The sequence below is a fragment of the Gossypium hirsutum genome, chromosome D08, assembly GCF_007990345.1.
Source record: "Gossypium hirsutum isolate 1008001.06 chromosome D08, Gossypium_hirsutum_v2.1, whole genome shotgun sequence".
In the NCBI taxonomy this organism is placed as follows: Eukaryota; Viridiplantae; Streptophyta; class Magnoliopsida; order Malvales; family Malvaceae; genus Gossypium; species Gossypium hirsutum.
In genome coordinates this window covers 37,979,990-38,002,855 of record NC_053444.1, presented here as the reverse complement: position 1 = coordinate 38,002,855, position 22,866 = coordinate 37,979,990, and the positions used below count along the sequence as shown (strand labels likewise).

At 32.8% G+C, this 22,866-nt stretch overlaps 1 protein-coding gene and 1 long non-coding RNA gene across 2 annotated transcripts; both read right to left on the bottom strand.

The window, feature by feature from the left end:
* Nucleotides 1–1,378: 1,378 nt before the first annotated feature.
* Nucleotides 1,379–2,443, bottom strand: LOC121220034 (uncharacterized). The gene is made up of 2 exons (XR_005917125.1): nucleotides 1,799–2,443; nucleotides 1,379–1,708 (listed from the first exon to the last, which is right to left on the bottom strand). It is a non-coding gene; the product is annotated as an uncharacterized lncRNA (long non-coding RNA).
* A 14-nt stretch (nucleotides 2,444–2,457) lies between these two features.
* Nucleotides 2,458–22,157, bottom strand: LOC121220331 (uncharacterized). The gene is made up of 5 exons (XM_041100015.1): nucleotides 22,149–22,157; nucleotides 21,998–22,089; nucleotides 3,572–3,779; nucleotides 3,302–3,489; nucleotides 2,458–3,179 (listed from the first exon to the last, which is right to left on the bottom strand). The coding sequence occupies exons 1-5, from the start codon at nucleotides 22,155–22,157 to the stop codon at nucleotides 2,573–2,575; spliced, it is 1,104 nt and encodes a 367-aa protein (XP_040955949.1). The 3' UTR covers nucleotides 2,458–2,572.
* Nucleotides 22,158–22,866: the final 709 nt, after the last annotated feature.

The window sequence follows — 22,866 nt, the reverse complement described above, 5'->3', positions numbered from 1 at the left end:
AGCAATAGCACTAACAACTTGACCGTGCGTCGTGCGTGCACGTAAAACAAATAATTTTATAAAGCAAATTTAAAGGTGCGGTTTTAATTGCAAGCGGATAGTGCCAGTTGTAATATTTATAGTGTCTGATGGAACACTGAAGTATTCCAATGGGTCAAACCTAAAGGAGTTGATGATTAAGTAAGTCCTAAACGATAAAAATGCAATTAAAGGTGTCTAGCTAACTACTCACTAGATGCTATATTACGGCAGGTCATTCACAAGTTTAAGTACGCCAATTAATTACCTTAAAACAACAAAGGACTATATTGTAAATGAAACAAAATATGAAACTAGCAAATTCGAACAAATATGATAATAGACAATGGTTGATTGATTTCCATGAGGTTGGTTAACCTTCGAATTAGGGATCTAAATCACTATTACTCATAAATTGGTTCAATTTTACCTCTCGACCTCAACTTTACCAATTTTGACAAATTAGTTTGGTTTATCTCTTAACCTCACCAAACTAACCCGAGACTATCAAATTGATGCCTGATAAGATTTTCTCTCGGTCTCACTTATCTTAATTTTCCCTTAGGGTCGTCAATCGCAAGTTTTAAAATCTATTCGATTTAGTCCAGTTTTTGTGATTTAGTCCCTGAACCCGAAAATCAATTACCCATCATTTTCATCAACCAAACACTTAGAGTGCGTTTGGTTCGCTGTATTGGATTAGAGATGTATTGGATTAGAAGTGTATTGGATTAGAGGTGTATTGGATTAGAGGTGTAATAGCAAATCAACTGTTTGGTTGAATGTAATGGAATAGATGCGTAATAGTAATCTTGTGTTTGGTTGAATGGAATAGAGGTGTAATAGCATAGTGGAACTAAAATGACTAGAATACCCTTAGTATAAATTTATTTTGGTAAATGATTATTGTTATTGTTATTTAAATTTTAATAAGATTATTATTATCAATAATAAATATTTTAATCATATTTAAACATAATTATTATTAAACATATTTTAATTAAAATATATAATTTAATAAAATTCTTAATAATTACCAGAAATTTGTTTTGGTAAATTATTATTGTTATTGTTATTTAAATTTTGATAAGATTATTAATATGAATAATAAATAATTTAATCATATTTAAACATAATTATTATTAAATATATTATACTTAAAATATATAATTTAATAAAATTCTTAATAATTAATATTCTTATATGAATTTACTCAAATCATAATATATTATATGATACTATAAAAGATAATTTGAAATAATTAATATTAAATATATTTTAATTAAAATATATGATTTAATAAAATTTAAAATAATTATAACTAATAAAATTTAATAAGTAAGAATTGAACTCTAAAAAATAAAAAAAACATAACCATATCGAATTATCATCAAGAACTCGATTGAATTTACAACAATTCTGAATTAAACGGAAGTACTGCCTCAATATCTCACTTTCAACTAAAAATATAAAGCAAGCATTCAATAGAAGAAATTCAAGCCGATACAATATCTCTTTCACCTTGCTCTCAACTCCAATTGGCCTTCCATGAAACCGATTCTTCACTTCAAACAAAATAGCTCACCAATCTAGCAGGAAAACGAATACTGTCCAAAGTTGCCATTGAAAATAACCTCCAACTTCATGTGTCCATTCCACAAGTTAAGGGAAAAAGCAATCTCTGCCAATTCTGGATTTATATGATGCATTGATAAATCAGGAAATAGAAGGCCATGAGGTAAGGTTGCTAAAAAATCACAATGAATCAAAAGTAATTTACCTCTCTAGGAAGGCTAAATTGCCAAGAGCACATGTTTCCTCTAAAGCACCAAAAACCAGAAGACATATTTGTTGACAAGTTGCAGTACTGCCTCAAGATCTTAGTTCAACTACAATATAAAGCAAGCATTCAGCAGAAGAAATCAAAAGCTTACTTGTTCCTCGTTTTCAGCAGAAGGGAATCTCTACTTACTCTGCCTATGTCATGAGCACCAATGCCAGAAACTAAACAATGAAGCTGAATGATGTCCATCACTGATCCTATGAATTAAAACAATCAATGCAATCAGCTAAATTCAGAAAAACAATTCAGAAAAACAATTACATGACAATGAAACATGAAACATGAAATAGTATAAGAACAATTTTATTACCATAATCCAAGTTTTGGTTAGTTCCCATTGCAACGGTAACATAGACACAGAAACATGCTCAATCATAATGACAGATACAAACACAATAACATCAGTCGAGGAAGATTACCACCATTTGATTGATACGCATGAACCCCGCAATAGTACATTCAATGACATAGAGTTGCAACCAGTAGCTAAGGTTAAATCCAGACGCACCATTGGCAGTTTCTAATGAAACTCTGAGTCGGTTTTGTACACCTCTTCTTAGACTGCCTACGACTCTTTCCCATTTGACAATCTCTAGATTTCAGAAGGATGACTTACAAAGATCATCTATGTGACTGTGTCTGTTATAAGAGAATGACACAATAGCACAGTAATTGTCTAATAATAACTGCAGGTATACGGAATAAAAACACTTATGAACCGCAAGGATACAAAATAGAAAGACTGAAAAAGACACCCAAAAACAAAAGAACCTGATCAACTTGTATAACTATTATGAGAAATTTAATAACTTGATCATAAATGGGGAATGCTACTGTTAAAGACCCGGGGAACACAAATGAGGGGAAAAGCAAACAAAATACAAATGCACATTGTAAATAAGAGCCTAGTAAAATGTTGATACTGTCATCTGCATGCAAGAAAAAAGGAATTTGCATATAGCTAGAATCAGCCTTTACCTGATAGGGCTTGGTAACTTGAGAAACCTTCCCCAAATGTGCTTCTTGAACAATTACTGGATCCCCAGATCCACCATTCTCTCCTGAAGCACTTGCAAGACTGCACATTCCTCCACTTTGAGGAATACCCTGCATTGATTCTGCTACAATATCCAGCAAATGATCAGTATTTCCTAGATTGGAAGAATCAACTACAACCTTTTTTTCAAAAGTCTCTTCCAAAATCTCTGTTATTTTATCAACAACCAGTGCATTAGTCTCATCAGCTCCTCCTTGACTCTGATCATATGACAATGATACAGGCTGATCTGGAAGCGAATTTGGTTTAGTTGAATTTACACTGAAAAACAACAAACGTAATTGTAAACAAACCTCAGTTATCTGAATCAAGAAATATCAGAATATCAGCACATGGTTAAATAACATGCCAAAAGAAATCAATATAAGAGCAGAAGTGGATACCTGTGAGCACAATCCTCTTCTTGAATTACAGAAGCATCTTTTGTTTGCCTCCTTTTTTTAGTACCACGTGAAGGTGAGCTGTCAACTCTTCTTTTCCTTCCAGCTTGAATCCCTTCTTCAGATACTAAAGACTTTCCCGCATTGCTTTTTTCAAATCCAGATTCCAAATGATGAATTCCTCCTTGACTCTGATAGAAAAAGGAGAAATTAAATGAAAATTTGTAACATAGGGTAGAAAGAGTGAAGAGAAACAGAGGGATTTTCCATTACTCGAGTGGCGAGCTCGAGAGACTGAGCGTTGTCGACGATAGAACCAGCGATGGCTACGGTGACAGTGGGGATATCGTCGGCTTTTTTGGTTTCACTGGTTGAGAAGAAGAAGGTCAACTGGTTGAGAAGGCAATCGAAAGAGTGGCAGAGCGAAAAAGAAAAGAAAGGAAACGGAGGGAACAAATCGGCAGCAAAGAGGCATAATGGACTGGGAGGAAATCGGCAGAAAACAAAAGCAAAGAAATAAGGAAGGAAATCGGATGAAGGAACAGAAGAGAAACAAGAGGATGGGGGGAGGGCAAATCAGGGAGGTGATGCTCAATCAGTAGCTAATCTGGGCAAAGAGGGGGGAATAGAAATCGGTGGTTTTCACCGATTAAGAAGGTAATGGATTAGATGCGTATTACCAATACATCAAACCAAACGACGTGTTAGAGAGGTATTAGGTGGGGCCCACCGATTAGGGGTGTATTGGCTTAGCCAATACACCAAACCAAACAAGCTGTTAGTATTTAACTACTCATGCTAATATCGAAGCACCAAAACAAAAAATGAACAGTTAAAAATAACATTAACTTAACTTGAAGAAAAATGAGTAAAAACCCAAGCTTTCTTGCAAAAGCTTGGAGAAGATAACAATGGCAGCAAGATAGATGAATAAAAAAAATAAAAAATTATTTTTAACAGGTAAAAGAAGACAAAGCTAACTAATAGTAAACTAGGATTAAAATATGATTATAAAGGAGTTTAAGGTGCTGAACATGTAAATGAACTTTAACTACAGTAATAACTAATTAAGAAAATACAAAGAAAACCAAGAAATGCAGAAAAACTAAAACCTAAAGCTATGGAGAAGACTAAACCCTAAAAAGATGAAGAAGAAACTAAGAAAACTAAGCTAAAACTTGTGTCTAAAATGTGTCTTGTCTGTCCTCTCTCTCTCCAACCAACTTTGGCCTTTTTTAGCAGGCATCAAACCATATTTTTGTTGACCAAAATTCCATCATCGTGTGTTTTTTATTGGTGTTGAAGTTGGACAAGAACTACCCCTGTAGTCTTTTTTTTGTCCCCTTATGTAACACCCCTAACCCATATCCGTTGCCGAAACAGGGCTACAGAGCATTACCAAAATTTACAGATCAAGTAAGTAAACATTTCAAATCACATAACATCCATACCAGAATTCTATCATAATATCCCTTATATGAGCCCTTGTGGCCCAAACATACATTAGAAACAAGTTTGGACTAAACCGAGTACCCAAAGAATTTTTTGCAAAATCTTAAAATTTTTCCAAGGTGCAGGGGACACACGCTCGCGTGGTCAGGCCGTGTGAGCCAAGAGACACACCCTTGTCTCAGGCCGTGTGAGCCAAGAGACACACCCGTGTCTCAGGCCATGTGGGCATTTGAAATAGGGCAAACGGCCGTGTCCTAACCTGTGTCCATACTCATGTAACTATTTGACTTGGGCCACACGGCCAAGTCACATGCCCGTGTGCTAGGCCGTGTGAACATGATGATTTACATTAAATAGGTGCAAGGGTCACACGGCTAAGCCACACGCCCGTGTGCCAGGCCGTGTGATTAATTTTGAACTTTTTTTTTGAATTTTAATGATGCAGGGGACACACGGCCAAAACACACGCCCATGTGCTAGGCCATGTGTCACACATGGCTGAGACACACGCCCGTATGGATGAGATAGGGCCATTTCCAAGCCATATTTCTCACTCAAATTTTCCTTCCACATATATTAACACTTAAACATATTCACAAACCAATACAAACATTTAAATCAAGTCAAAACCAAGTCTTATGCATAACATTTCATCATATATGACCAAGTATTTAACTTACTAATTTATCAATTACATATTTAAACATATGTATACCAAATATACCAATTAACCTATGCCTCAATATATCCATTGGTTAACCATCATTCAATCATACGAAAACACACATATCAACCATAATAAGGTTATATACGTTCATATCAAAATATACCAATCATAAGCCATACCAATGGCTAGTTACAACCAAAATATTACATGCCATCATTGGCTAATTAACCTATACATGTCATTATAACCAAAAATTAGTTTTATGTTTGTACCGAAATGGGCTGGTGGATAGTGTGAGTGATCTCCGCCAAGCTTCCAACCCAACGAGCTTTCGATTTAATATAAAACAGGAAAATAAAACAGAGTAAGCATTTTATGCTTAGTAAGTTCGTATAACGGGTAATTAACTTACCATTCATTTTCATTTAAGGTAAGCAGACTCAAGCAATTTGGCCAAAAACCTTAACACATATCCTCATCAACATTGTTAGACATGTATTTCATATAAACATCAAGAAACATGTGTGATCTCAACAATAAATAATTTCTATATACTTATACTTTTCACATCACATGTCTATATATCATGAATAAAATATATTCTTGTTTTCAAATATTTCTCATAGTAATTCATCTTGAATTCATATGATCTCATATCGTAACTTTATCCGTTGAATCATTTAAAATATCGATGGATACAAGGGTAGTATACATGAAGTGTACAAAATTGTAAAAAATTAATTCATATTCGGGAATGCTCATACGAGCACATAAGCGGAAAGCTCATGTGAGCCATGTAACGGGAAACTCATTCGAGTTGTATAACAAGAAGCTCATAAGAGCTGTAATCGGGAAGTTCAAGCGAGCCAATATTGGGAAGCTCCAAAGAGCCATTAATTAGGAAGCTCATGAAAGAGCCTTCAATCGGGAAGCTCCGAAGAGCCATATATCGGGATGCTCATAAGAGCTGTGGTGTGTCCACAACACATGCAGGATCATAACTAATCGGGATGCTTGAAGAGCTATTAACGGGAAGCTCGCAAGAACCATATAACGGGAAGCTCGTGAGAGCCAAATATCGGGATGCTCATAAGAGCTAATAACGAGACGCTCTTTTGAGCTGTGGTGTGTCCGCAACACATGCAGGACCACAACCAATTTGGGAACCCTGTATCCTTCGTATTTCATTTATTCAAACGGGACTTAATATTTGTCGAACATTATCGGATATGAGATCAATTTCATATACATGTCATTTACACAATTCACATATACAACATTCAATTCAAACATATAAATATACACAATTTAGTTATACGAACTTACCTCGACAATTGTTTGTGTACGCAAAATCTACTAATCCGACACTTTTCTTTTCCTCGTTCTAACTCTGTATTTGGTCTATCCGGATCTATATGAATGAATTTAACATCAATTCATATTCAATTCAGTTAAATCCATATCTTTGGCAAAATTACCATTTTGTCCCTATACTTTTATTTAATTATGATTTCGTCCTTAGGCTCGGAAAATGAAATTCATGCAATTTAATCATTATTCCAAGCCTAACCGATTTTTACATGTAACAATAGTAGCCCATGTATTTCATAAAATTCAAAATTTTTTCATGAATTTTACATCTTTTCAATTTAGTCTCTAAATCATGATTTCATCAAAATTCCCTTAACAAAAGTTGTTTATCTATCAACAACCTTTCATTTTCTACCATAAAACTTTATAATTCAACTATATTCATCCATGGCAAAACCCTAGTACTTTGATAACTTTGGAAATTAATTCCTGAGATAGCTAAATTAAGTTACTACGATTTCGAAAACATAAAAATCATTAAAAACGAGACTTGAATACTCATCTAATTGAGCAAAATAAACTTGTCTATCTTCAAGCTTCAAACTAGGGTTTCCATGTCTTTTTATTTTGGGAAAGATGATATAAAATGATGATATTTCTTAATTAAAATATCGTCTTTTATTATTTCATCTTTTCAATTTAGTCATTTTCTTTATTTAATTTTCCATTGATTACTAAGTATACTTATCTACTAACTCTTCTTAATGGTCTATTTGCCATATAAGGACCTCAAATTTTGAATTCCATAGCTATTTGATACCTATAGCTACTAGAACTCAACTTTTTCATTTTATGGAATTTGGTCCTTTCTATCTAATTAGACATGTAATCGGTAAAATTTTCTTAACGAAATTTTCATACGATATTTCAATCATAATACATAATAAGAATTAATATTAAAATAATTTTCTTTTCAAACTCAGATTTGTGGTCTCAAAACCACTATTCTGATTTCACTGAAAACGGGCTGTTACACCTTGCGACAGTGGTATCGCACTACCCATGGTCTAATATTGTGATACCCTCGTCAGTCTTGAAATGTAGGGTTGCCTTGGTTGTTGGGTATCGCGAGACCCATGGCTAGTATTGTGATACCATTGTAGATGGCCCCAATTCTTCTCGTTTCAACATTGTTAGGGTCCCTATGGCACATTTGGCCATTTTGGGTCTCAAAAGTAACATAAAACACACTATTTCACTTATTAAGGCAAAAAAATGAAAACTAAGTAAAAACACGACAAAAACATATAAATTTCTAAGAAACAAGCTCTTAAAGCGTATTAGAAAGCCTAATTTGACATATCAAATTACGATAGATCACCTCTTAATCCTAGTTAGACTAGGATTTAGTTTTTCTATTGAAATAAGCTTCTACTAATTCAATAAAGGTTTCACTTCTTCTCCCTATAAATAGATGTCACTGGTAGGGCTAAATACACAACTTTGAGATATTGTTATTCTATCCGAAAATAGTGAGAATTTATTTTCTAAATAAAAATTCTATTTTCTGGAATAATAATTCTACCTGTTTATATTAAAGAGAGATTTGCTTTCCATTGAAAGTAAAGTATAAAATTTATGGTTCTATGTTTGATTCAAATTTGTTCGAGTCCACACATGAAGCAGTTCGTGGTATGAGAATAATAAAGAAGGTTTTTCAGTTGAAAGCTGAGAACGACAAGGATCCATCTAACCGAAAACACATGTGAGATTTCAGTAAAGGGTTTTTTCTGTAAATATCACAAACTGACTTGATTTTCAAAATTTTAATTTTTCGCTATGTAAGAAAATCATTTTTGAACCAGATATTTTCCAATAGTCACGTCACGGTGTCGGACCCTTAACATTATGACAAGGAATAGTTAGTGAGTGGCATTGCGACTTGGAACCCTGGAGTTGCGATGTTAACCTAATAGTTTTTAAACGTTACAAGTTAGTCTTAAATTGACCTCGGGTTATCAAAAGAGTTTTTGAAAGCTCGTTTTAACCCTTAAAGTGATTATATAACATGTGTTAATGAGGTTGTGAACTTGATAGTAGGTACAAATTGGTAAATTGAATTGAAATTGAGTGTAGATGCTCCGGTAACAAATGTGGCATCTCGTAGCTTAAACCTGATGATCGAGTTGGATATGATGTGTTTCAAGTGAAGAAGTAGAGATTGAACACCAACTTATTGCTCCATATTCTTCATAATAGAATGGAGTTAGTGAGACGAAGAATCGAACCATAAATGAGATGACTAGATGTTTGTTGTTTGAGAAGTGCTTGCAAAAAGAGTACTAGGCAGAAGCTGCACATACTGTAGTCTTTCTACTCAACACGCTTCCAACAAAAAGCAGTGGAAGGAAAGACACCATATGAAGTTTGGTATGTTTATAAACCTTTTTTAAAAAAAATGTCAAGGTGTTTGGATGCTTGTGTTTTGTTTACGTGCCATAGATAAAAATAGATAACCTAGGCAAAAAGGAAAAAGTTGAAATCTTTGTAAGGTACAACATAGTTTCCAAAGCTTACAAAATTTTCCAACCTTATACAAGGAAAATTTGATAAGTAGAGATATGCATTTCATGGAGGATGAATAATGGAACTAGAAAAAAAAGTATAATTAACATAAATTCCAAAACAAAGTAAAAAAGCTCCAACTGAAATAAGATGAACTTGTGGGTAATGCCCTAGTAAGAGGCACAAGATCATTTTTTGATATTTATCAAAGATGCAATTAGCCATGTGACAGCCCAAAACTGACCCTAGTCGGGAAGTGGTTTCGGGACTGCTAAACCGAGTCACCGAAATGTTTGAATGTGATATTATTGTCTAAAATATGTGATTATGAATGTGTGGAAAATTTCAAGCTTCGATTTAGTCAATTGCATGTGAATTTAGTCCATAGGACTTATGTGAGAAAGTTTTAAAAATGTGATAGGGTAATTTATAAGGACCAATTTAAGCAAGGAGTGAAAATATGGGCTTTGCATGTCAAATACCCCTTTTTTATACATAGTGGCCGGCCATGATGGAGCATATATTAGACTATGTGGTAAATTTCCATGAAGTGGACATTATTTTAAGTAAAAGAAAAGAAATGATAAAAGAAATATTAAGGATACTAAAAGAAAAAAAAAGGAGGGAGGTTATCACCTTGTTCATCTTGGCCGGTTGTAGAGAGGAAGAGAGGAGGGTAGCATTCGGTCATTTGAAACCTAAGGAAGGTTAGTCTTTTGTTTGGTTTTTGATAATTTTCACATTTTTGATATCATTGCTTTGTGTTCTTTAAACCCCATGGTTCAATTTTGTGAATTGATGATGATTTTGTGTTTTGCCATTGATGAGTGCTTGAGCTTTTTGATAGTTGTTGATGAAAAATGAAAGATATGTTAAAGATTAATATGTTTTGTGTTGAAGTTTTTGGTGATTTTGAGTAGTTAGGGCTAAATTACAAAAATAAATTTTTGAAGGACTCAAAGGTGAAATAAATGAAATGTATGCACTTATATGGGTACTAGGAAGATTCGGCCCTTAAGGAGTGTGACCAAATTTTGTGTATTTTGTGTTTTGTGGAATAAAGACTAAATTGTGAAAGTGCGAAATATTAGGGGTAAAATGTAATTTACCCATTTATGCGTTATTAGACTAAATTGAATGAAAATATGTTAAAACGAGATTTATTTGAATATGTTAAGATCAAGAAACCAAGAAATTGGATTTAGATCGGGGAAAATTGAAAGTAGTTGAGTAGCCGATCAATTAGTCGACGACATCCGAAGAAAGTTATAAGCAATTAGATATTAAAATTTCGAAATAAATGTTAGTTATATATGCTGAAATGGAAATATGATAAATGTATATAGAAGCTGAGTGAATTATGTCATTAAAGCTTGAAGAGTCTATTTTCTTACAAAAGAAACTATAAAAACAAAAGAGTTACCGATCTTGAGATATTTGAAGTATTGTGGGGCTGAGTCAAAATGACTACTGGATTCCCTGTTCTGTTTTTAGAAAATCATTATAAATTGTACAAAAATGATTATAAGATAAAATTTATATGCTTAGACTCCTTAATGAGTCTAGTTTCAAATGAGATCAAATACAACACATTTTGAATTCTGTAAAATGAGAAATTGGATTCGTAGTGAAGAGTGGTCAGAATAGTCAAACAGTGAAACAGGGGAAACTTTAAGAAAAATCTGGTATTGATTGGCCAAGCCTAAAATTCTGAAAATTTTATGGATGGAAGATATACGAGTCTATATTCAGGGAAAATTAACGGCAAGTGATTTGGAGTTTAGTAGCTCCAGTTATAAATAATTTAGTAACTACTGCTCAGGAAAATAGCTCGTAGTGAATATGTGATTTTGTTGTAAACATTAATGAAAATTTGCCAATGAATTATTTATTGATTATTATAAAGCTTACTATAATCTATGTGTGTGAAAGTCGGATCAATATATATATTATTCTGAAAGTAATACTTGAATAGTCGATTAATGACTATTTTAAATTTTGTTGAACTTAAGCTCAAGAGCAAAGGGGAACTAGATCCGATAAAGGGAAGGAAAAAGTAATTGAATAGCCATTGAAGTCGTTCGACGACATCTGAGGTAAGTCTTCGAGTAATGACCCTACTTGAATTATATTGAAATGATTAGTCATACTATGACGGATAGTCGAATGTGCTTAGAGACTATGTTATAAAGCCAATTGAAATCATGCTCTTTGTGTGTGGCTATTGAGCCGAAATTTGAAAGGTTTAATAAATGTTTTGTGTTTGAGCCTTAGTAACGAAGAAATGATATGGATGTGTTATGATTATTGATATATGTGTGCATGAGCATTGGAATATATCCGGGCTAAGACCCGAAGGCAATTACGCGAGTTGATATGTCCGGGCTATGACCCGAAGGCAATTATGCGAGTTGATATATCCGGGCTAAGACCCGAAGGCAATTATGCAAGTTGATATATCCGGGCTAAGACCCGAAGGCAATTATGCAAGTTGATATGTCCGGGTTAAGACCCGAAGGCAAATGTGTTTGCGGCTATATCCGGTTAAATACCGAAGAGACTTGGGTTTGAATGTGAGCGCTTGGTGCTGTAATAAATTCTATTAATACGCTCGACTAAACCGAACGATAAGGTATGTTTGCATGTGCTTCAGAAAAGTCGATTAGTTTTAAATAGTCTTCGTGAAATCGACTAATGAATTTTCGGCTTTTAGAAAGGTTGATACCTTGTGTATATATGTTGATGAAGTGTGAAGTAAGTATGATTATGAGAATGTGTGTTAATAAAGTGACTTAGTTAGCTATGTGAATGTAATACTTTAGTCAAAGCCGATTTCATTACTTGAAACTTACTAAGCTTAAAATGCTTACCCGGTTGCTTTGGCTCTCTGTTTTATAGATTTTGTTCGTTAGCTATCGGATTCAGGATCAGCGAAGTCGAAGTCATCCACACTATCAAAGCTCTTTTGGTACTCTTTTAGTTGAACTCTGGATATGGCATGTATAGGACTACCCCCTGTTGTTTAAGTACTTTTTGTGATGTATGTGTGTAAAGCCATGCGAAAATGGCTCGTAGAAGTGGAGTATGGCATTAGACCATTTGTGTTTATGTATGTATATATGGTTTCACGATGTGACTATGGTTTGGAATGGAAGTGTTGGGCAAATGATCAGCCATTGGAATGGCTAAATATGATCATATGTGGACCTATGTATGACAAAACCCTAGTTGGTCCATGGCAACCACGAAATAGGTAAAGTTTACCTTGAAAACAGATGCTGACAGCAGCAGTGGTGTGGATTTGAAAAATCACAAAAATTTGTACGAATGGAATTAAATAGTGAATAAATTATGTAATCGAACCTTGATGAATCTATTTTCATATGAAAGTAACGAAACAATCATATGAACAGTATATTAAGAGATATTAAAGTTCTCGTGAAACAGGGCCAGAACAGTTTCTGGATCTCCTGTTTCGACTTTGAAAATTTACCTTAAATTAACAAGAGATAATTAGGAGTCATACCAATAGATTCCTCTCTGAGTCTAGTTTCTATAGAAACAAACGACATCAGTATTGGAGCCCTGTACAAGGAGATATCCAAGTCGTAATGCGCAAAGGTCAGGGTAGTCGATCCCTGTAACATGGGAGACTTTGACTAATAAACTGTACTAATTGGCCCGACCAAAAATTCTAGAAAAAAAATATGTAGATGGGCATGTGAGTCTAGTTTCAGGGAAAAATCACGAAACTGATTTTCGAGTTGTGAAACTCAAGATATGATTTTTAAAACGACTATTACGCAGATTGGCAGTGTCTGGAAAATTTTTAAAAGTCTGTTAACACCTCGTGTTCGACTCCGGTGACGGTCTCGGGTTCGGGGTGTTACAAGCCATTTTCAAGCCAACGAATTTTGGGAAGCAAAAAAGGATCCCAAGTAAATAGCTACAATGAAGGAAGAAATCATCATGATTGAGAAAAATTAGACTTAGAAACTTGTGAAAAGACTAGAAGATAGAAAAGTCATTGGAGTAAAAAGGATTTTTAGAACCAAGTTGAATACGGATGGCTTTATCAACAAGAAAAAAGCTAGAATTGTTGTAAAAGGGTACGTTCAAATCTTAGGTGTTGAATTTTTTATACTTTTGCTCTTATTGCTAGATTAGAAACTATCAAATTATTACTGGATATAGTTGCACAAAAAGGTTGGAAAGTTTTTCTACTAGATGTTAAATCCGCATTGTTGAATGGCTTTCTTGAGGAGGAGATTTATGTTGAGAGTAACTTGAAGGATTTTCAATCAAAGGGAATGAAGATAAAGGGTATCAGCTCAAGAAAGCTTTGTATGGGCTAAAGAAGGCACCTAGTACATCAGGATTGATGAGCATTTGTTGCAACTGGGTTTTAGAAAGAGCCTCAGTAAAACAACTCTCTATATTAAAGGTGATGAAATCAATTTTGTTATTGTTTCGCTATATGTAGATGACCTGTTAGTTATTGGAAGCAATGATGAATTTGTTAAGAAGTTTAAAAGATATATGCAACATACTTTCTAGGAATAGAAATCAAGCCAAAGAAAAATAAAGTTTTCATTTGTAAAAAGAAATACGGAAGTGAGATTTTGAAATACATAATGGAAAATTGCAAAGAGACAACTAGTCCAATATGTCTGAAGGAAAAGTTGAGTAAGAATGATGAAGCTGAAAGAGTGGATGAGACTTTTTATAAAAGAATGGTTGGCTCTCTCATGTATTTTACAACTACTAGACCTAGCATTTTACATGATTTAAGTATTCTATCTGGATTCACTAATTGTGCAACTAACACTTATTTTAAAATAGCTAAAAGGGTGATGAGGTATGTTAAAGGAATGCTAAATTTTAGAATCAAGTTCTATGCAAGTTAAAAGTACATGCTGTAAGGATATTCTGATAGTAATTGGGTTGGTTCACCAAATGATATAAAGAGCACTTCTAGTTATTGTTTTAATCTTTGTTTAGAGGTATTTTCTTGGTGTCCTAAAAAGCAAGAAATTGTGGCACAATTTACAACTAAATTTGACTTTATTCTTTCTCAGAGAAGTGTAAAATAAAGGTTTAGTTGAATTACAAGACTGATCTTAAATTAGCAGATATATTTACCAAAGCTTTGCCTAGGAGCAAATTTAAATCTCTTAGAGAAATGATTGGAATATGCAACAATTGAAGTAATGAGGAGTGTTGAAGATTTGCCTCTGCTACTCCAGTAAGAATAATTTAGCTATTTTTAGCCATTTTTAATTTATTGTTGATTTTTAGAGATTTATTTGCTTATTTTTAGTCATTGGTTGTTAATTTTTTTTACTTATGTAAGGATTAGTTTTTCAGTTCAATGTAATATGCACTTTCCATCAAAAAAATATTTCTACTTTATTTTTTCCTTTGTTGTTTTCTTTAAAACAAGTTTTCTAAAACATTCCAACAATTTCATATACACATTCTTATGCAAAAGACATAGAAATTAACAATACATAATGGAGATGAAAGATTAAAGAAAAACTTTAACATTTTTTTTTACTGAATTTGAACATCAATAGCCTTGCTCTCTCTTTGAATAACTAGGATATAGTACTCTATTGAAACCTTCACGTCCTCTTTCTCAAGTCTAAGCAAGTTGAATTGCATTTTCATATCATATTCATCATCTTTGATGTCCCACGGTGCACACACCTCTCCTATTCATCTCCTATAATCTTTATAACAACTATAACCTTTTGAGAGGTGTTTGTATGCAGCTAAGAACTCTACGGGTGTTCGGGTCTGGTGCAAAGGAATCCTAAGTTATTACATTCATTTGCAGCATGATTATAACAACCAGTTTTTTGGTGGTGATGGAACAGTGGTTTCAAGACCACAAGTTTTCGTCGTGCCAGGCCGTAAATATTATTTATAGAATATTTATAGAGTCATTTGAGTAGTATTAAAATTTAGTGAAGAAATTTTAACATTTAGATAGCTAATTAAAGAAAAATGACTAAATTGTAAAAGGTGTAAAACTTAGTAATTATTGCATTTAACTGATTTAATAGCTTAACTAATAAATGTAAGAGGGCCAATGAAGCAATTAAACCCATATTAATAGATAATGGACGGGTATTGAAGTTAAAATTGAGTGAAATATGTTGAAATGATAATTTTGTAATTAAATCAAAATTAAACAAAGCATAATTAAAAGAAAATATTATATTCTTCTTCATTTTTCCATGGTTTTGCCAAAAACACCATGAAAGGATAAGTTTGGAGGTTCGACTAGCTCACTCCTTTCCAAGAGTAAGTTTTTTAGCCCCATTTTAAATGAATTTTATGTTTTTAAGATTGTTACAACTAGGTCCAGCTAACATGTACCTTCGTTTTCGAATTTGTTAAAAATTTTAGAAGTTTCCATTAATGAATCTTAGTTGTTGAAAGCTTTGATTGTGATATTTGGTTGTTTTGTGAAGTAATTTTTATTAGTTTTTGATTTAAAGATTAAATTGTTAAAATGTCAAAATTTCAAGGTTTGATGGTGAATTAGAGGTATAACTGGGACTATTTAAGGGACTAGATTATTCGACTGTAAATTTTGAACTTGAAAAAATGGTTAATTTGATGATTTTTGGGTTAAAGGACTAAATTGCATAAATTGTGAAAGTTAGGGGTAATTGTGTAAATTTTGAAAAGACAAGGGTAAAATTGTAGAATAAATTGGAATATGAAATGTAAGCTAATAATTGAGAAATTTTATGTTTTAGATGAAGACCTTGTTAATTTACATGGAAAAGGGAAAATTGTGGAATAGTCTCTAAACTTCTACAACTATTACACTTCAGTCCAGGTAAGTTCGTTCGATTAGTAATTTAATATCTATATGAATTGTATGATGATATGATATGAAATAGAGAATACTAACTGTTCTATTGACGATGTAAAGTTGTTTGGAAAATGTTATTGAGTTTCGATACTTGGGCCGGATGAACGCGAGATAGAGTACAACTGAATGATGGCGTGTTATGCGGGGTTGGAGTGGAGATTGATGTGGCGTGCTTTATATATTCTTCTCGAGTATACCAAGGTTCAACATTTGGTGCTAACTCTCGTGTTATACTATTTTGTTCTAGCGTGTTATGGGGGCAGATGTATAGCCTACGGGCTAGGCACTTAGTACTGAGGCATGTTATCGGTTGGATTAGCTCTCATGTGCACTTGGCGTCTTAGTAGTTGGATTAGCTCTTATAAGCGTTTGGCGTGTTTCGGTTGGACTACTTGTGTACTCGTATCTGTAAGGCATTCATCAAGTCGTAATTTATTGTATTATAACTTGTTTAATGACTTTGAATGGCATGACTACTACTTGATGTTTTGAATTAACTTCGTAGTGGACATGTATGTTTTCCGAAAATTATTATTTGAGCTTTGAATTGAACTATGTAATTCACCGGTTTGCAATTGTTGATGACATGAAACATTAGTTGTTGAATTATGTTTGATTAAATTGTTATATTTACTTCGGTAAGATTCATTGTTTCTGTCCATCGAACTTACTAAGCTTCAATAAGCTTACTTGTGTTACTTGCATTTTCTTGTAGATATCTTTTCGTGAGACGAGTGATCAGATCAGCACTCAAGTCACACTATCCATTCGATTTCGGTAGTTTTTGAACATTTATTTTGGATTATATGGCATGAAATAGGCGTGTTATGCTGGGTTGGAGTGGAGATTGATGTGGCGTGTTTTATATATTCTTCTCGAGTATACCAAGGTTCAACATTTGTTGCTAACTCTCGTGTTATACTATTTTGTTCTAGCGTGTTATGGGGGCAGATGTATAGCCTACGGGCTAGGCACTTAGTACCGAGGCATGTTATCAGTTGGATTAGCTCTCATGAGCACTTGGCGTGTTATTAGTTGGATTAGCTCTTATGAGCGTTTGGCGTGTTTCGGTTGGACTACTTGTGTACTCGTATCTGTAAGGCATTCATCAGGTCGTAAATTATTGTATTATAACTTGTTTAATGAATTTGAATGGCATGACTACTACTTGATGTTTTGAATTAACTTCGTAGTGGACATGTATGTTTCATGATATTGACTATGTATTCACCGGTTTGCAATTTTTGATGACATGAAACATTAGTTGTTGAATTATGTTTGATTAAATTGTTATATTTACTTCTATAAGATTCATTGTTTCTGTCCATCGAACTTACTAAGCTTCAATAAGCTTACTTGTGTTACTTGCATTTTCTTGTAGATATCTTTTCGTGAGACGAGTGATCAGATCAGCACTCAAGTCACATTATCCATTCGATTTCGGTAGTTTTTGAACATTTATTTTGGATTATATGTCATGTAATAGGTTGTTACGTCAACGACCTCATTTGATATGTGTGTATATAAGCATGTGCCTAGTTGATCTTTGGAATTATGTTTGTTTCGTAATGTGAAGATATTATATGGTTGCTAAGTGTGGTGATGAACATAAGTTTTTTAAATGTAGTTTATAGTTTGGATTTAGTAAGCTTAGCTAAGAATAACAATTGGTATAAGTTTGATTTTAACTTGGTAAATGAAGAGGTTGGATAATTAGCTCAAATAGGATAAGTATGCATGATTGAATGGTTGAATGGTTGAATGATTGCTGATTTATATAATTGTACATGTATGTATAATTGTGGTACCAATGAGGGTACATTGGTTAGGTACTTAAAATGGTGGATTTGACATGATTGAGTAGGTTTAATGATAATTTGAATAGGTCTAAGGGCTGGTTATTGGATTGCTTAGTGTCCAAGAAAGCTTGAAATGATAAACTTGATATTTAAGGTTCATTTAGCTACACATGGTGTAGAACACGGGCTGCCATACGGCCATGCATCATACTCAGTTTGGCGCACAGTCTGCGACACGACCGTGTGTATCAAGTCAGAGAATCACACTGTTTGGCACATGGTCCGTGACACGACCGTGTGGTCTAAGTTAGTGAGTTACATAGTTTAAGACATGGGCTAGCACACGGCTGTGTATCCCTTGTTTTTGAAATTTTTCATATTTTCTTGAAATTTCCTAACTTGTTTCAAATTAGTCCCTATGGTTTTTAAGATTATTTCTTTAGTCCCTTAAGCTTGATTTAAGCCTCGTAAATGTAAGTTATTATTGTAATTCAATTACTATATAGTATTTGAGAAATTGTATTGTAATGATCATGATTTTACCTGTTTATTTCTATTAACTTGCTGTAGCATTCCCATAACCTATTTTGGCGATAGATATGGGTTAGAGGTGTTACAATGATTTGGGTTGGAATAATACAAGCAAATAGCAAGCTCAACGATATATTATTCATTGAACTAAAAAACCTTAAAATTGAAAATTGTTATGAACCTTTTAGTTGATGTGCAAAATCTGAAAAGTGATTCATAGAATTAAAGCAAAACCTAGGATATATATAATAAGAAAATAATTTAAATACATGATTATCATCATTTAGGAAAACAATAATATACTATCTAATTTTGAACCTGACATAAGAATATAATGAGAATTTTATGAAGTCATTTTTAAAAGATAAAATTTAAATTTCAAAACAAATTCATTATATTTTATGAAATCTTTTTTAAAATATAAATTTTAACATTTATTATTTTCTGTACAAAATATGGATGTTTCGAATCATAATCTTTCTCTAAGTCATAGTTGTTCAAACCATATCAAGTTGGCCGATCAAATTAATTGGACCAGAAATCAATCGATATATTGTTTTATTGAACGAAAGGGTTGAAATGGTTGGACTACGAGTTGTTTTGAATGGAATGAATTGGGATAAAAATTAATTAAGCTAGTTGTTGAATAAGATTTTATAATTTTTAAATATTTTTTTTAATTTTATAAAAAAATATTAATTTATTGAATTAAAACTAGACTAATGGTAAAACTGATTAGACCAATTAAATTAAGTGCCAATAATTTAACCTACTCGATTACTGATTCAGGTCTTAAAACCATCCTCTAAACTACATAATAACCCTGAAACTTGAAAGTGTTTGGCTTTGAACCAATCCCATCATAGCAGGTTATGCAATCAATTTCCACCTTAGGAATTAGATTACTAATAGGTATAAATTTCAAAATTATATAGGAATTTTGATTTAATGTTCAATTTGATATATAAACTTTAATTTAGTGCAATTGTACACATGAATCTTTAATTGTGGTTCAAATGTATATATGAATCTTTAATTTTGATTCAATCATACACTTTTAAAGAAATAAATACATGAATTTATTTTTATATTAGATAAATATAGTTATTTTTTATGCAATATATAACAATAAAATGTTATTATATCAATAATTGTGTCGATAACTTGTAAGAAGTGGATCAAATCAAAATTTTATATATAAAATTGCACAAAATTAAAATTCATTATACAATTATTTATTAAACCAAAATTTATATATAATTTTGTTAATTTTAAAAAAATAGTTGAATGTTGACATGTTACCCATGTGATAATTCATGTGTATGCAACATTAGCAAAGTTAAAAAAAACATTAACTTTTACATTCATTCTAAGGTGATTTGACAAAAAAAAACACAAGTTTAAAGGCTAAAAAGGCGAAAAATTAAATGGTGGGCTAAAATGACTCTTTTTTTTTGGTAAATTGAAGGGTCAAATAAATCATTATACCTTAATTTAGTCGTGCTTTCTAATACAAGTATATTTTCCTTAATTAACTTTCGCTTCCAAGACATATCATTACCACATGCATGTGTCACGGGGCTAGAACTTAAGTTTCGTAAATCGCGTAATTTTAGGCAATTTCTTTGCTTAAAATACGCCTAAGTTAGGCGGATTCTCGGAAGATGAGAATTCTTACACAAATTCTCTAAGGCACCAAATTATAGTAGAAGCAATTCAAAGCGAATGAGCAATGAAGAAGCTTGGAAAGCTACAAGAAAGCAATGCACACAAGGTGTTTTAGTAAATGCTCTCAAATATATTCTTCAACTCAAGAATGAAATACAATGGGATGATTACTAATTTTTCGTAATTTGATATGGGAAATTAGGCTTTCTTGGTATACTTAAGGAGCTTATTCTCAAGAAAAGAAGTGTCTTTTTCGTAAAATTTAGATTTTAAGTTAATAAGTGCAAATGCCTCATTTTTACTCATTTTGAGATCCAATTTGACCAATAGTGCCATTTGGGGCCCTAACATGTGGTTAAGTGATGTAGGGACGTGTTGGAGGTTGAAAATGACACCAAAAGAGAGGGTATCGCGATATCCAAATCTTGAAATCATAATATCTCCAACAGAGTTAAAAACTGGAGACCACCCTTTAGTGGTATAGCGATATTCACCCTTCAAGAAGACTGCCAAGTTTGAAACTAACTGGGGTATTACGATAACCTCTTCTTGGGTATCACGATATCGTGATATCGATATCGTGAGGGGATAAAATTGGATAAAAGGATAATCTTTATCCATCAGATGCACCAATCACACAAGGCTCATGTAGGGGCATTTTTGGCAACAAAAATTCATTAGTCATCAACCTGGAACAATCAATTTTTGCTGAGGAGAGTTATACACACATTATCTAAGTTTTAGCCTTAGTTTTTCTAGGTTTTCTATTAGTTTTCTACAACTTTTTTTTTCTAGGGTTTATATTTTCTCTTCTCCTTTCTTAGTTTTAGAGTTTATTTTATTACACTTTGTTCTTGTTCTTAGTGTTCTTGTAGCTAGTTAAGTTAGTTATCACTGTAGCCTAAGTTTATTTGTACTTTCAGTCTCTGTACTTGAGTGGTAATGATATTTCTAGCTTTAGTTTGATGTATTTTAGTTTCCTTTACTTTAAATCTATTAAAGTTTATTCCTTTTATGTTTATTGCTTTAGTTTTCTTGTTGAATGCTTCTCGTTTCATGTTCTTTAAGTTTTATTGCATAAAAATCTCAAATTTTTATATTTTTCTTAAGCATTACTTTAATGACTTCTTTGCTTTTCATTTCTATGGTTGTTAGTTGTATTTTCAGCGTGAGTAGCTAAACCTTTCAGGGATGTTGGTTAATAGAGATGTAGTGAGCTGATTTTTGGATGAAGGACCAAATTGTAATTAAATTGGATTAATTTGAATGAACCTAAAAACATAAGATTGATGTCCTTAAGGGAACATTTAGACAAGTGAGGCTGAGAGGTAATATTGTTGTGCATCAATTCATTAGTCCCATATTACCCGGTAAGATCGAGAGATAAACTAGAATAATTTGTCTAATAAAATTGAGCCAGATTAGTAATTTAATTGATTTAAGTCCCTCATTCAAATATCAGTGAACCACATCGAACTCAACCAACCACCGTTAGTCATTTATTGGTTAATTTTGTAATTTTTTACTCTTTACAATTTGGTCCCTAGAGTATCGTCTTTAATTTCCTTGCAACATTTTCTTGTTATGATTTACCGTACTATAAAATTGTACCTGTAATGCCCTCGACCCAACCTAATTTACCAGATCCGAATCTCAGGTGTTACACCTTATACAGATGTAACTTACAATTTTTCTTTCTTATTTATCCATCTTTGTAAACGTCTATCTATAAGTATAACAGAATCTCTTATGGTGTACATTGTATAGTTACATATTGAATTTCTACTTGAATGACTTATGTGCAGACTTTGACATGCCATTTGTTTTCCTTTGTATGCATAACAGCCCAATCACGCGACTTCCTTGGCGTAACCCTGGCATCATCCCTCAGCACAAATTCCTTTATAACCTGAACAAATAAAATTTTTTGTAAGTTTGTGAGAACTCAATGAGAAATTCCTTAAATACCTGATTCATTTAATCTATGTTGCATATGTTATTTGGACACCCTTGGGTATTTTTTGACCTTTCTTCCTTCTTTGGCGAGTACATTTGTAACACCCCCTCAGCGAAGTCCTGAAAGTTTGAAATATAGTTAATAGGAATAAGGATTAAGAGGATAGTTTTAAGTTGTCCAATGATAGGATTGGATTAAGTATAAGTTTCTTTCCAAGCGTGTTTGTAATGCCTTAGTCTGGCGTATTATGGAGGAGCGAAATTTATGGCTAAGTACGATGATTTGAAGAATAATAGTAAGAGTGTATAAATCTCTAGATTGGGCGTAAAATTATATAGAAAAATGATAAGCTAAGTAGTGTTCACCCAAAAAAGGCCATTCTAGCGTAGAGAGTAGGCGAACCAAGAGTGTTCTATTCATACGACCCTCTGTAGTAGGAAAGGTTAAGGAATCATAGGGAGGAATTGTAACACCCCTAACCTATCTCCGATGCTGGATTGAGGTTATGGGATATTATGATAACTAACAAAACCTATAATAGAGTAACACAATTCAAAAATTAATTTAAATATCATAAATTAATAAACAATCATCATTCATAGCATGCATTCAAAATATTTAACACTTTTATAAATTAGTCCTTGGGTTAGCTAGATTAAGGTACAACGATTTCAAAAACATAAAAATAATTAAAAACAAGCTTGAATTACATACCATGCAATGTGAAAA

Coding starts and splice junctions, on each gene's coding strand:
- LOC121220331 (XM_041100015.1), bottom strand. Junction 3,780..21,997: donor CATACAAAGGAAAACAAATG/GCATGTCAAAGT, acceptor ATTTCCTCCCAG/TCCATTATGCCTCTTTGCTG. Junction 3,180..3,301: donor GAAGAGGATTGTGCTCACAG/GTATCCACTTCT, acceptor GTTGTTTTTCAG/TGTAAATTCAACTAAACCAA.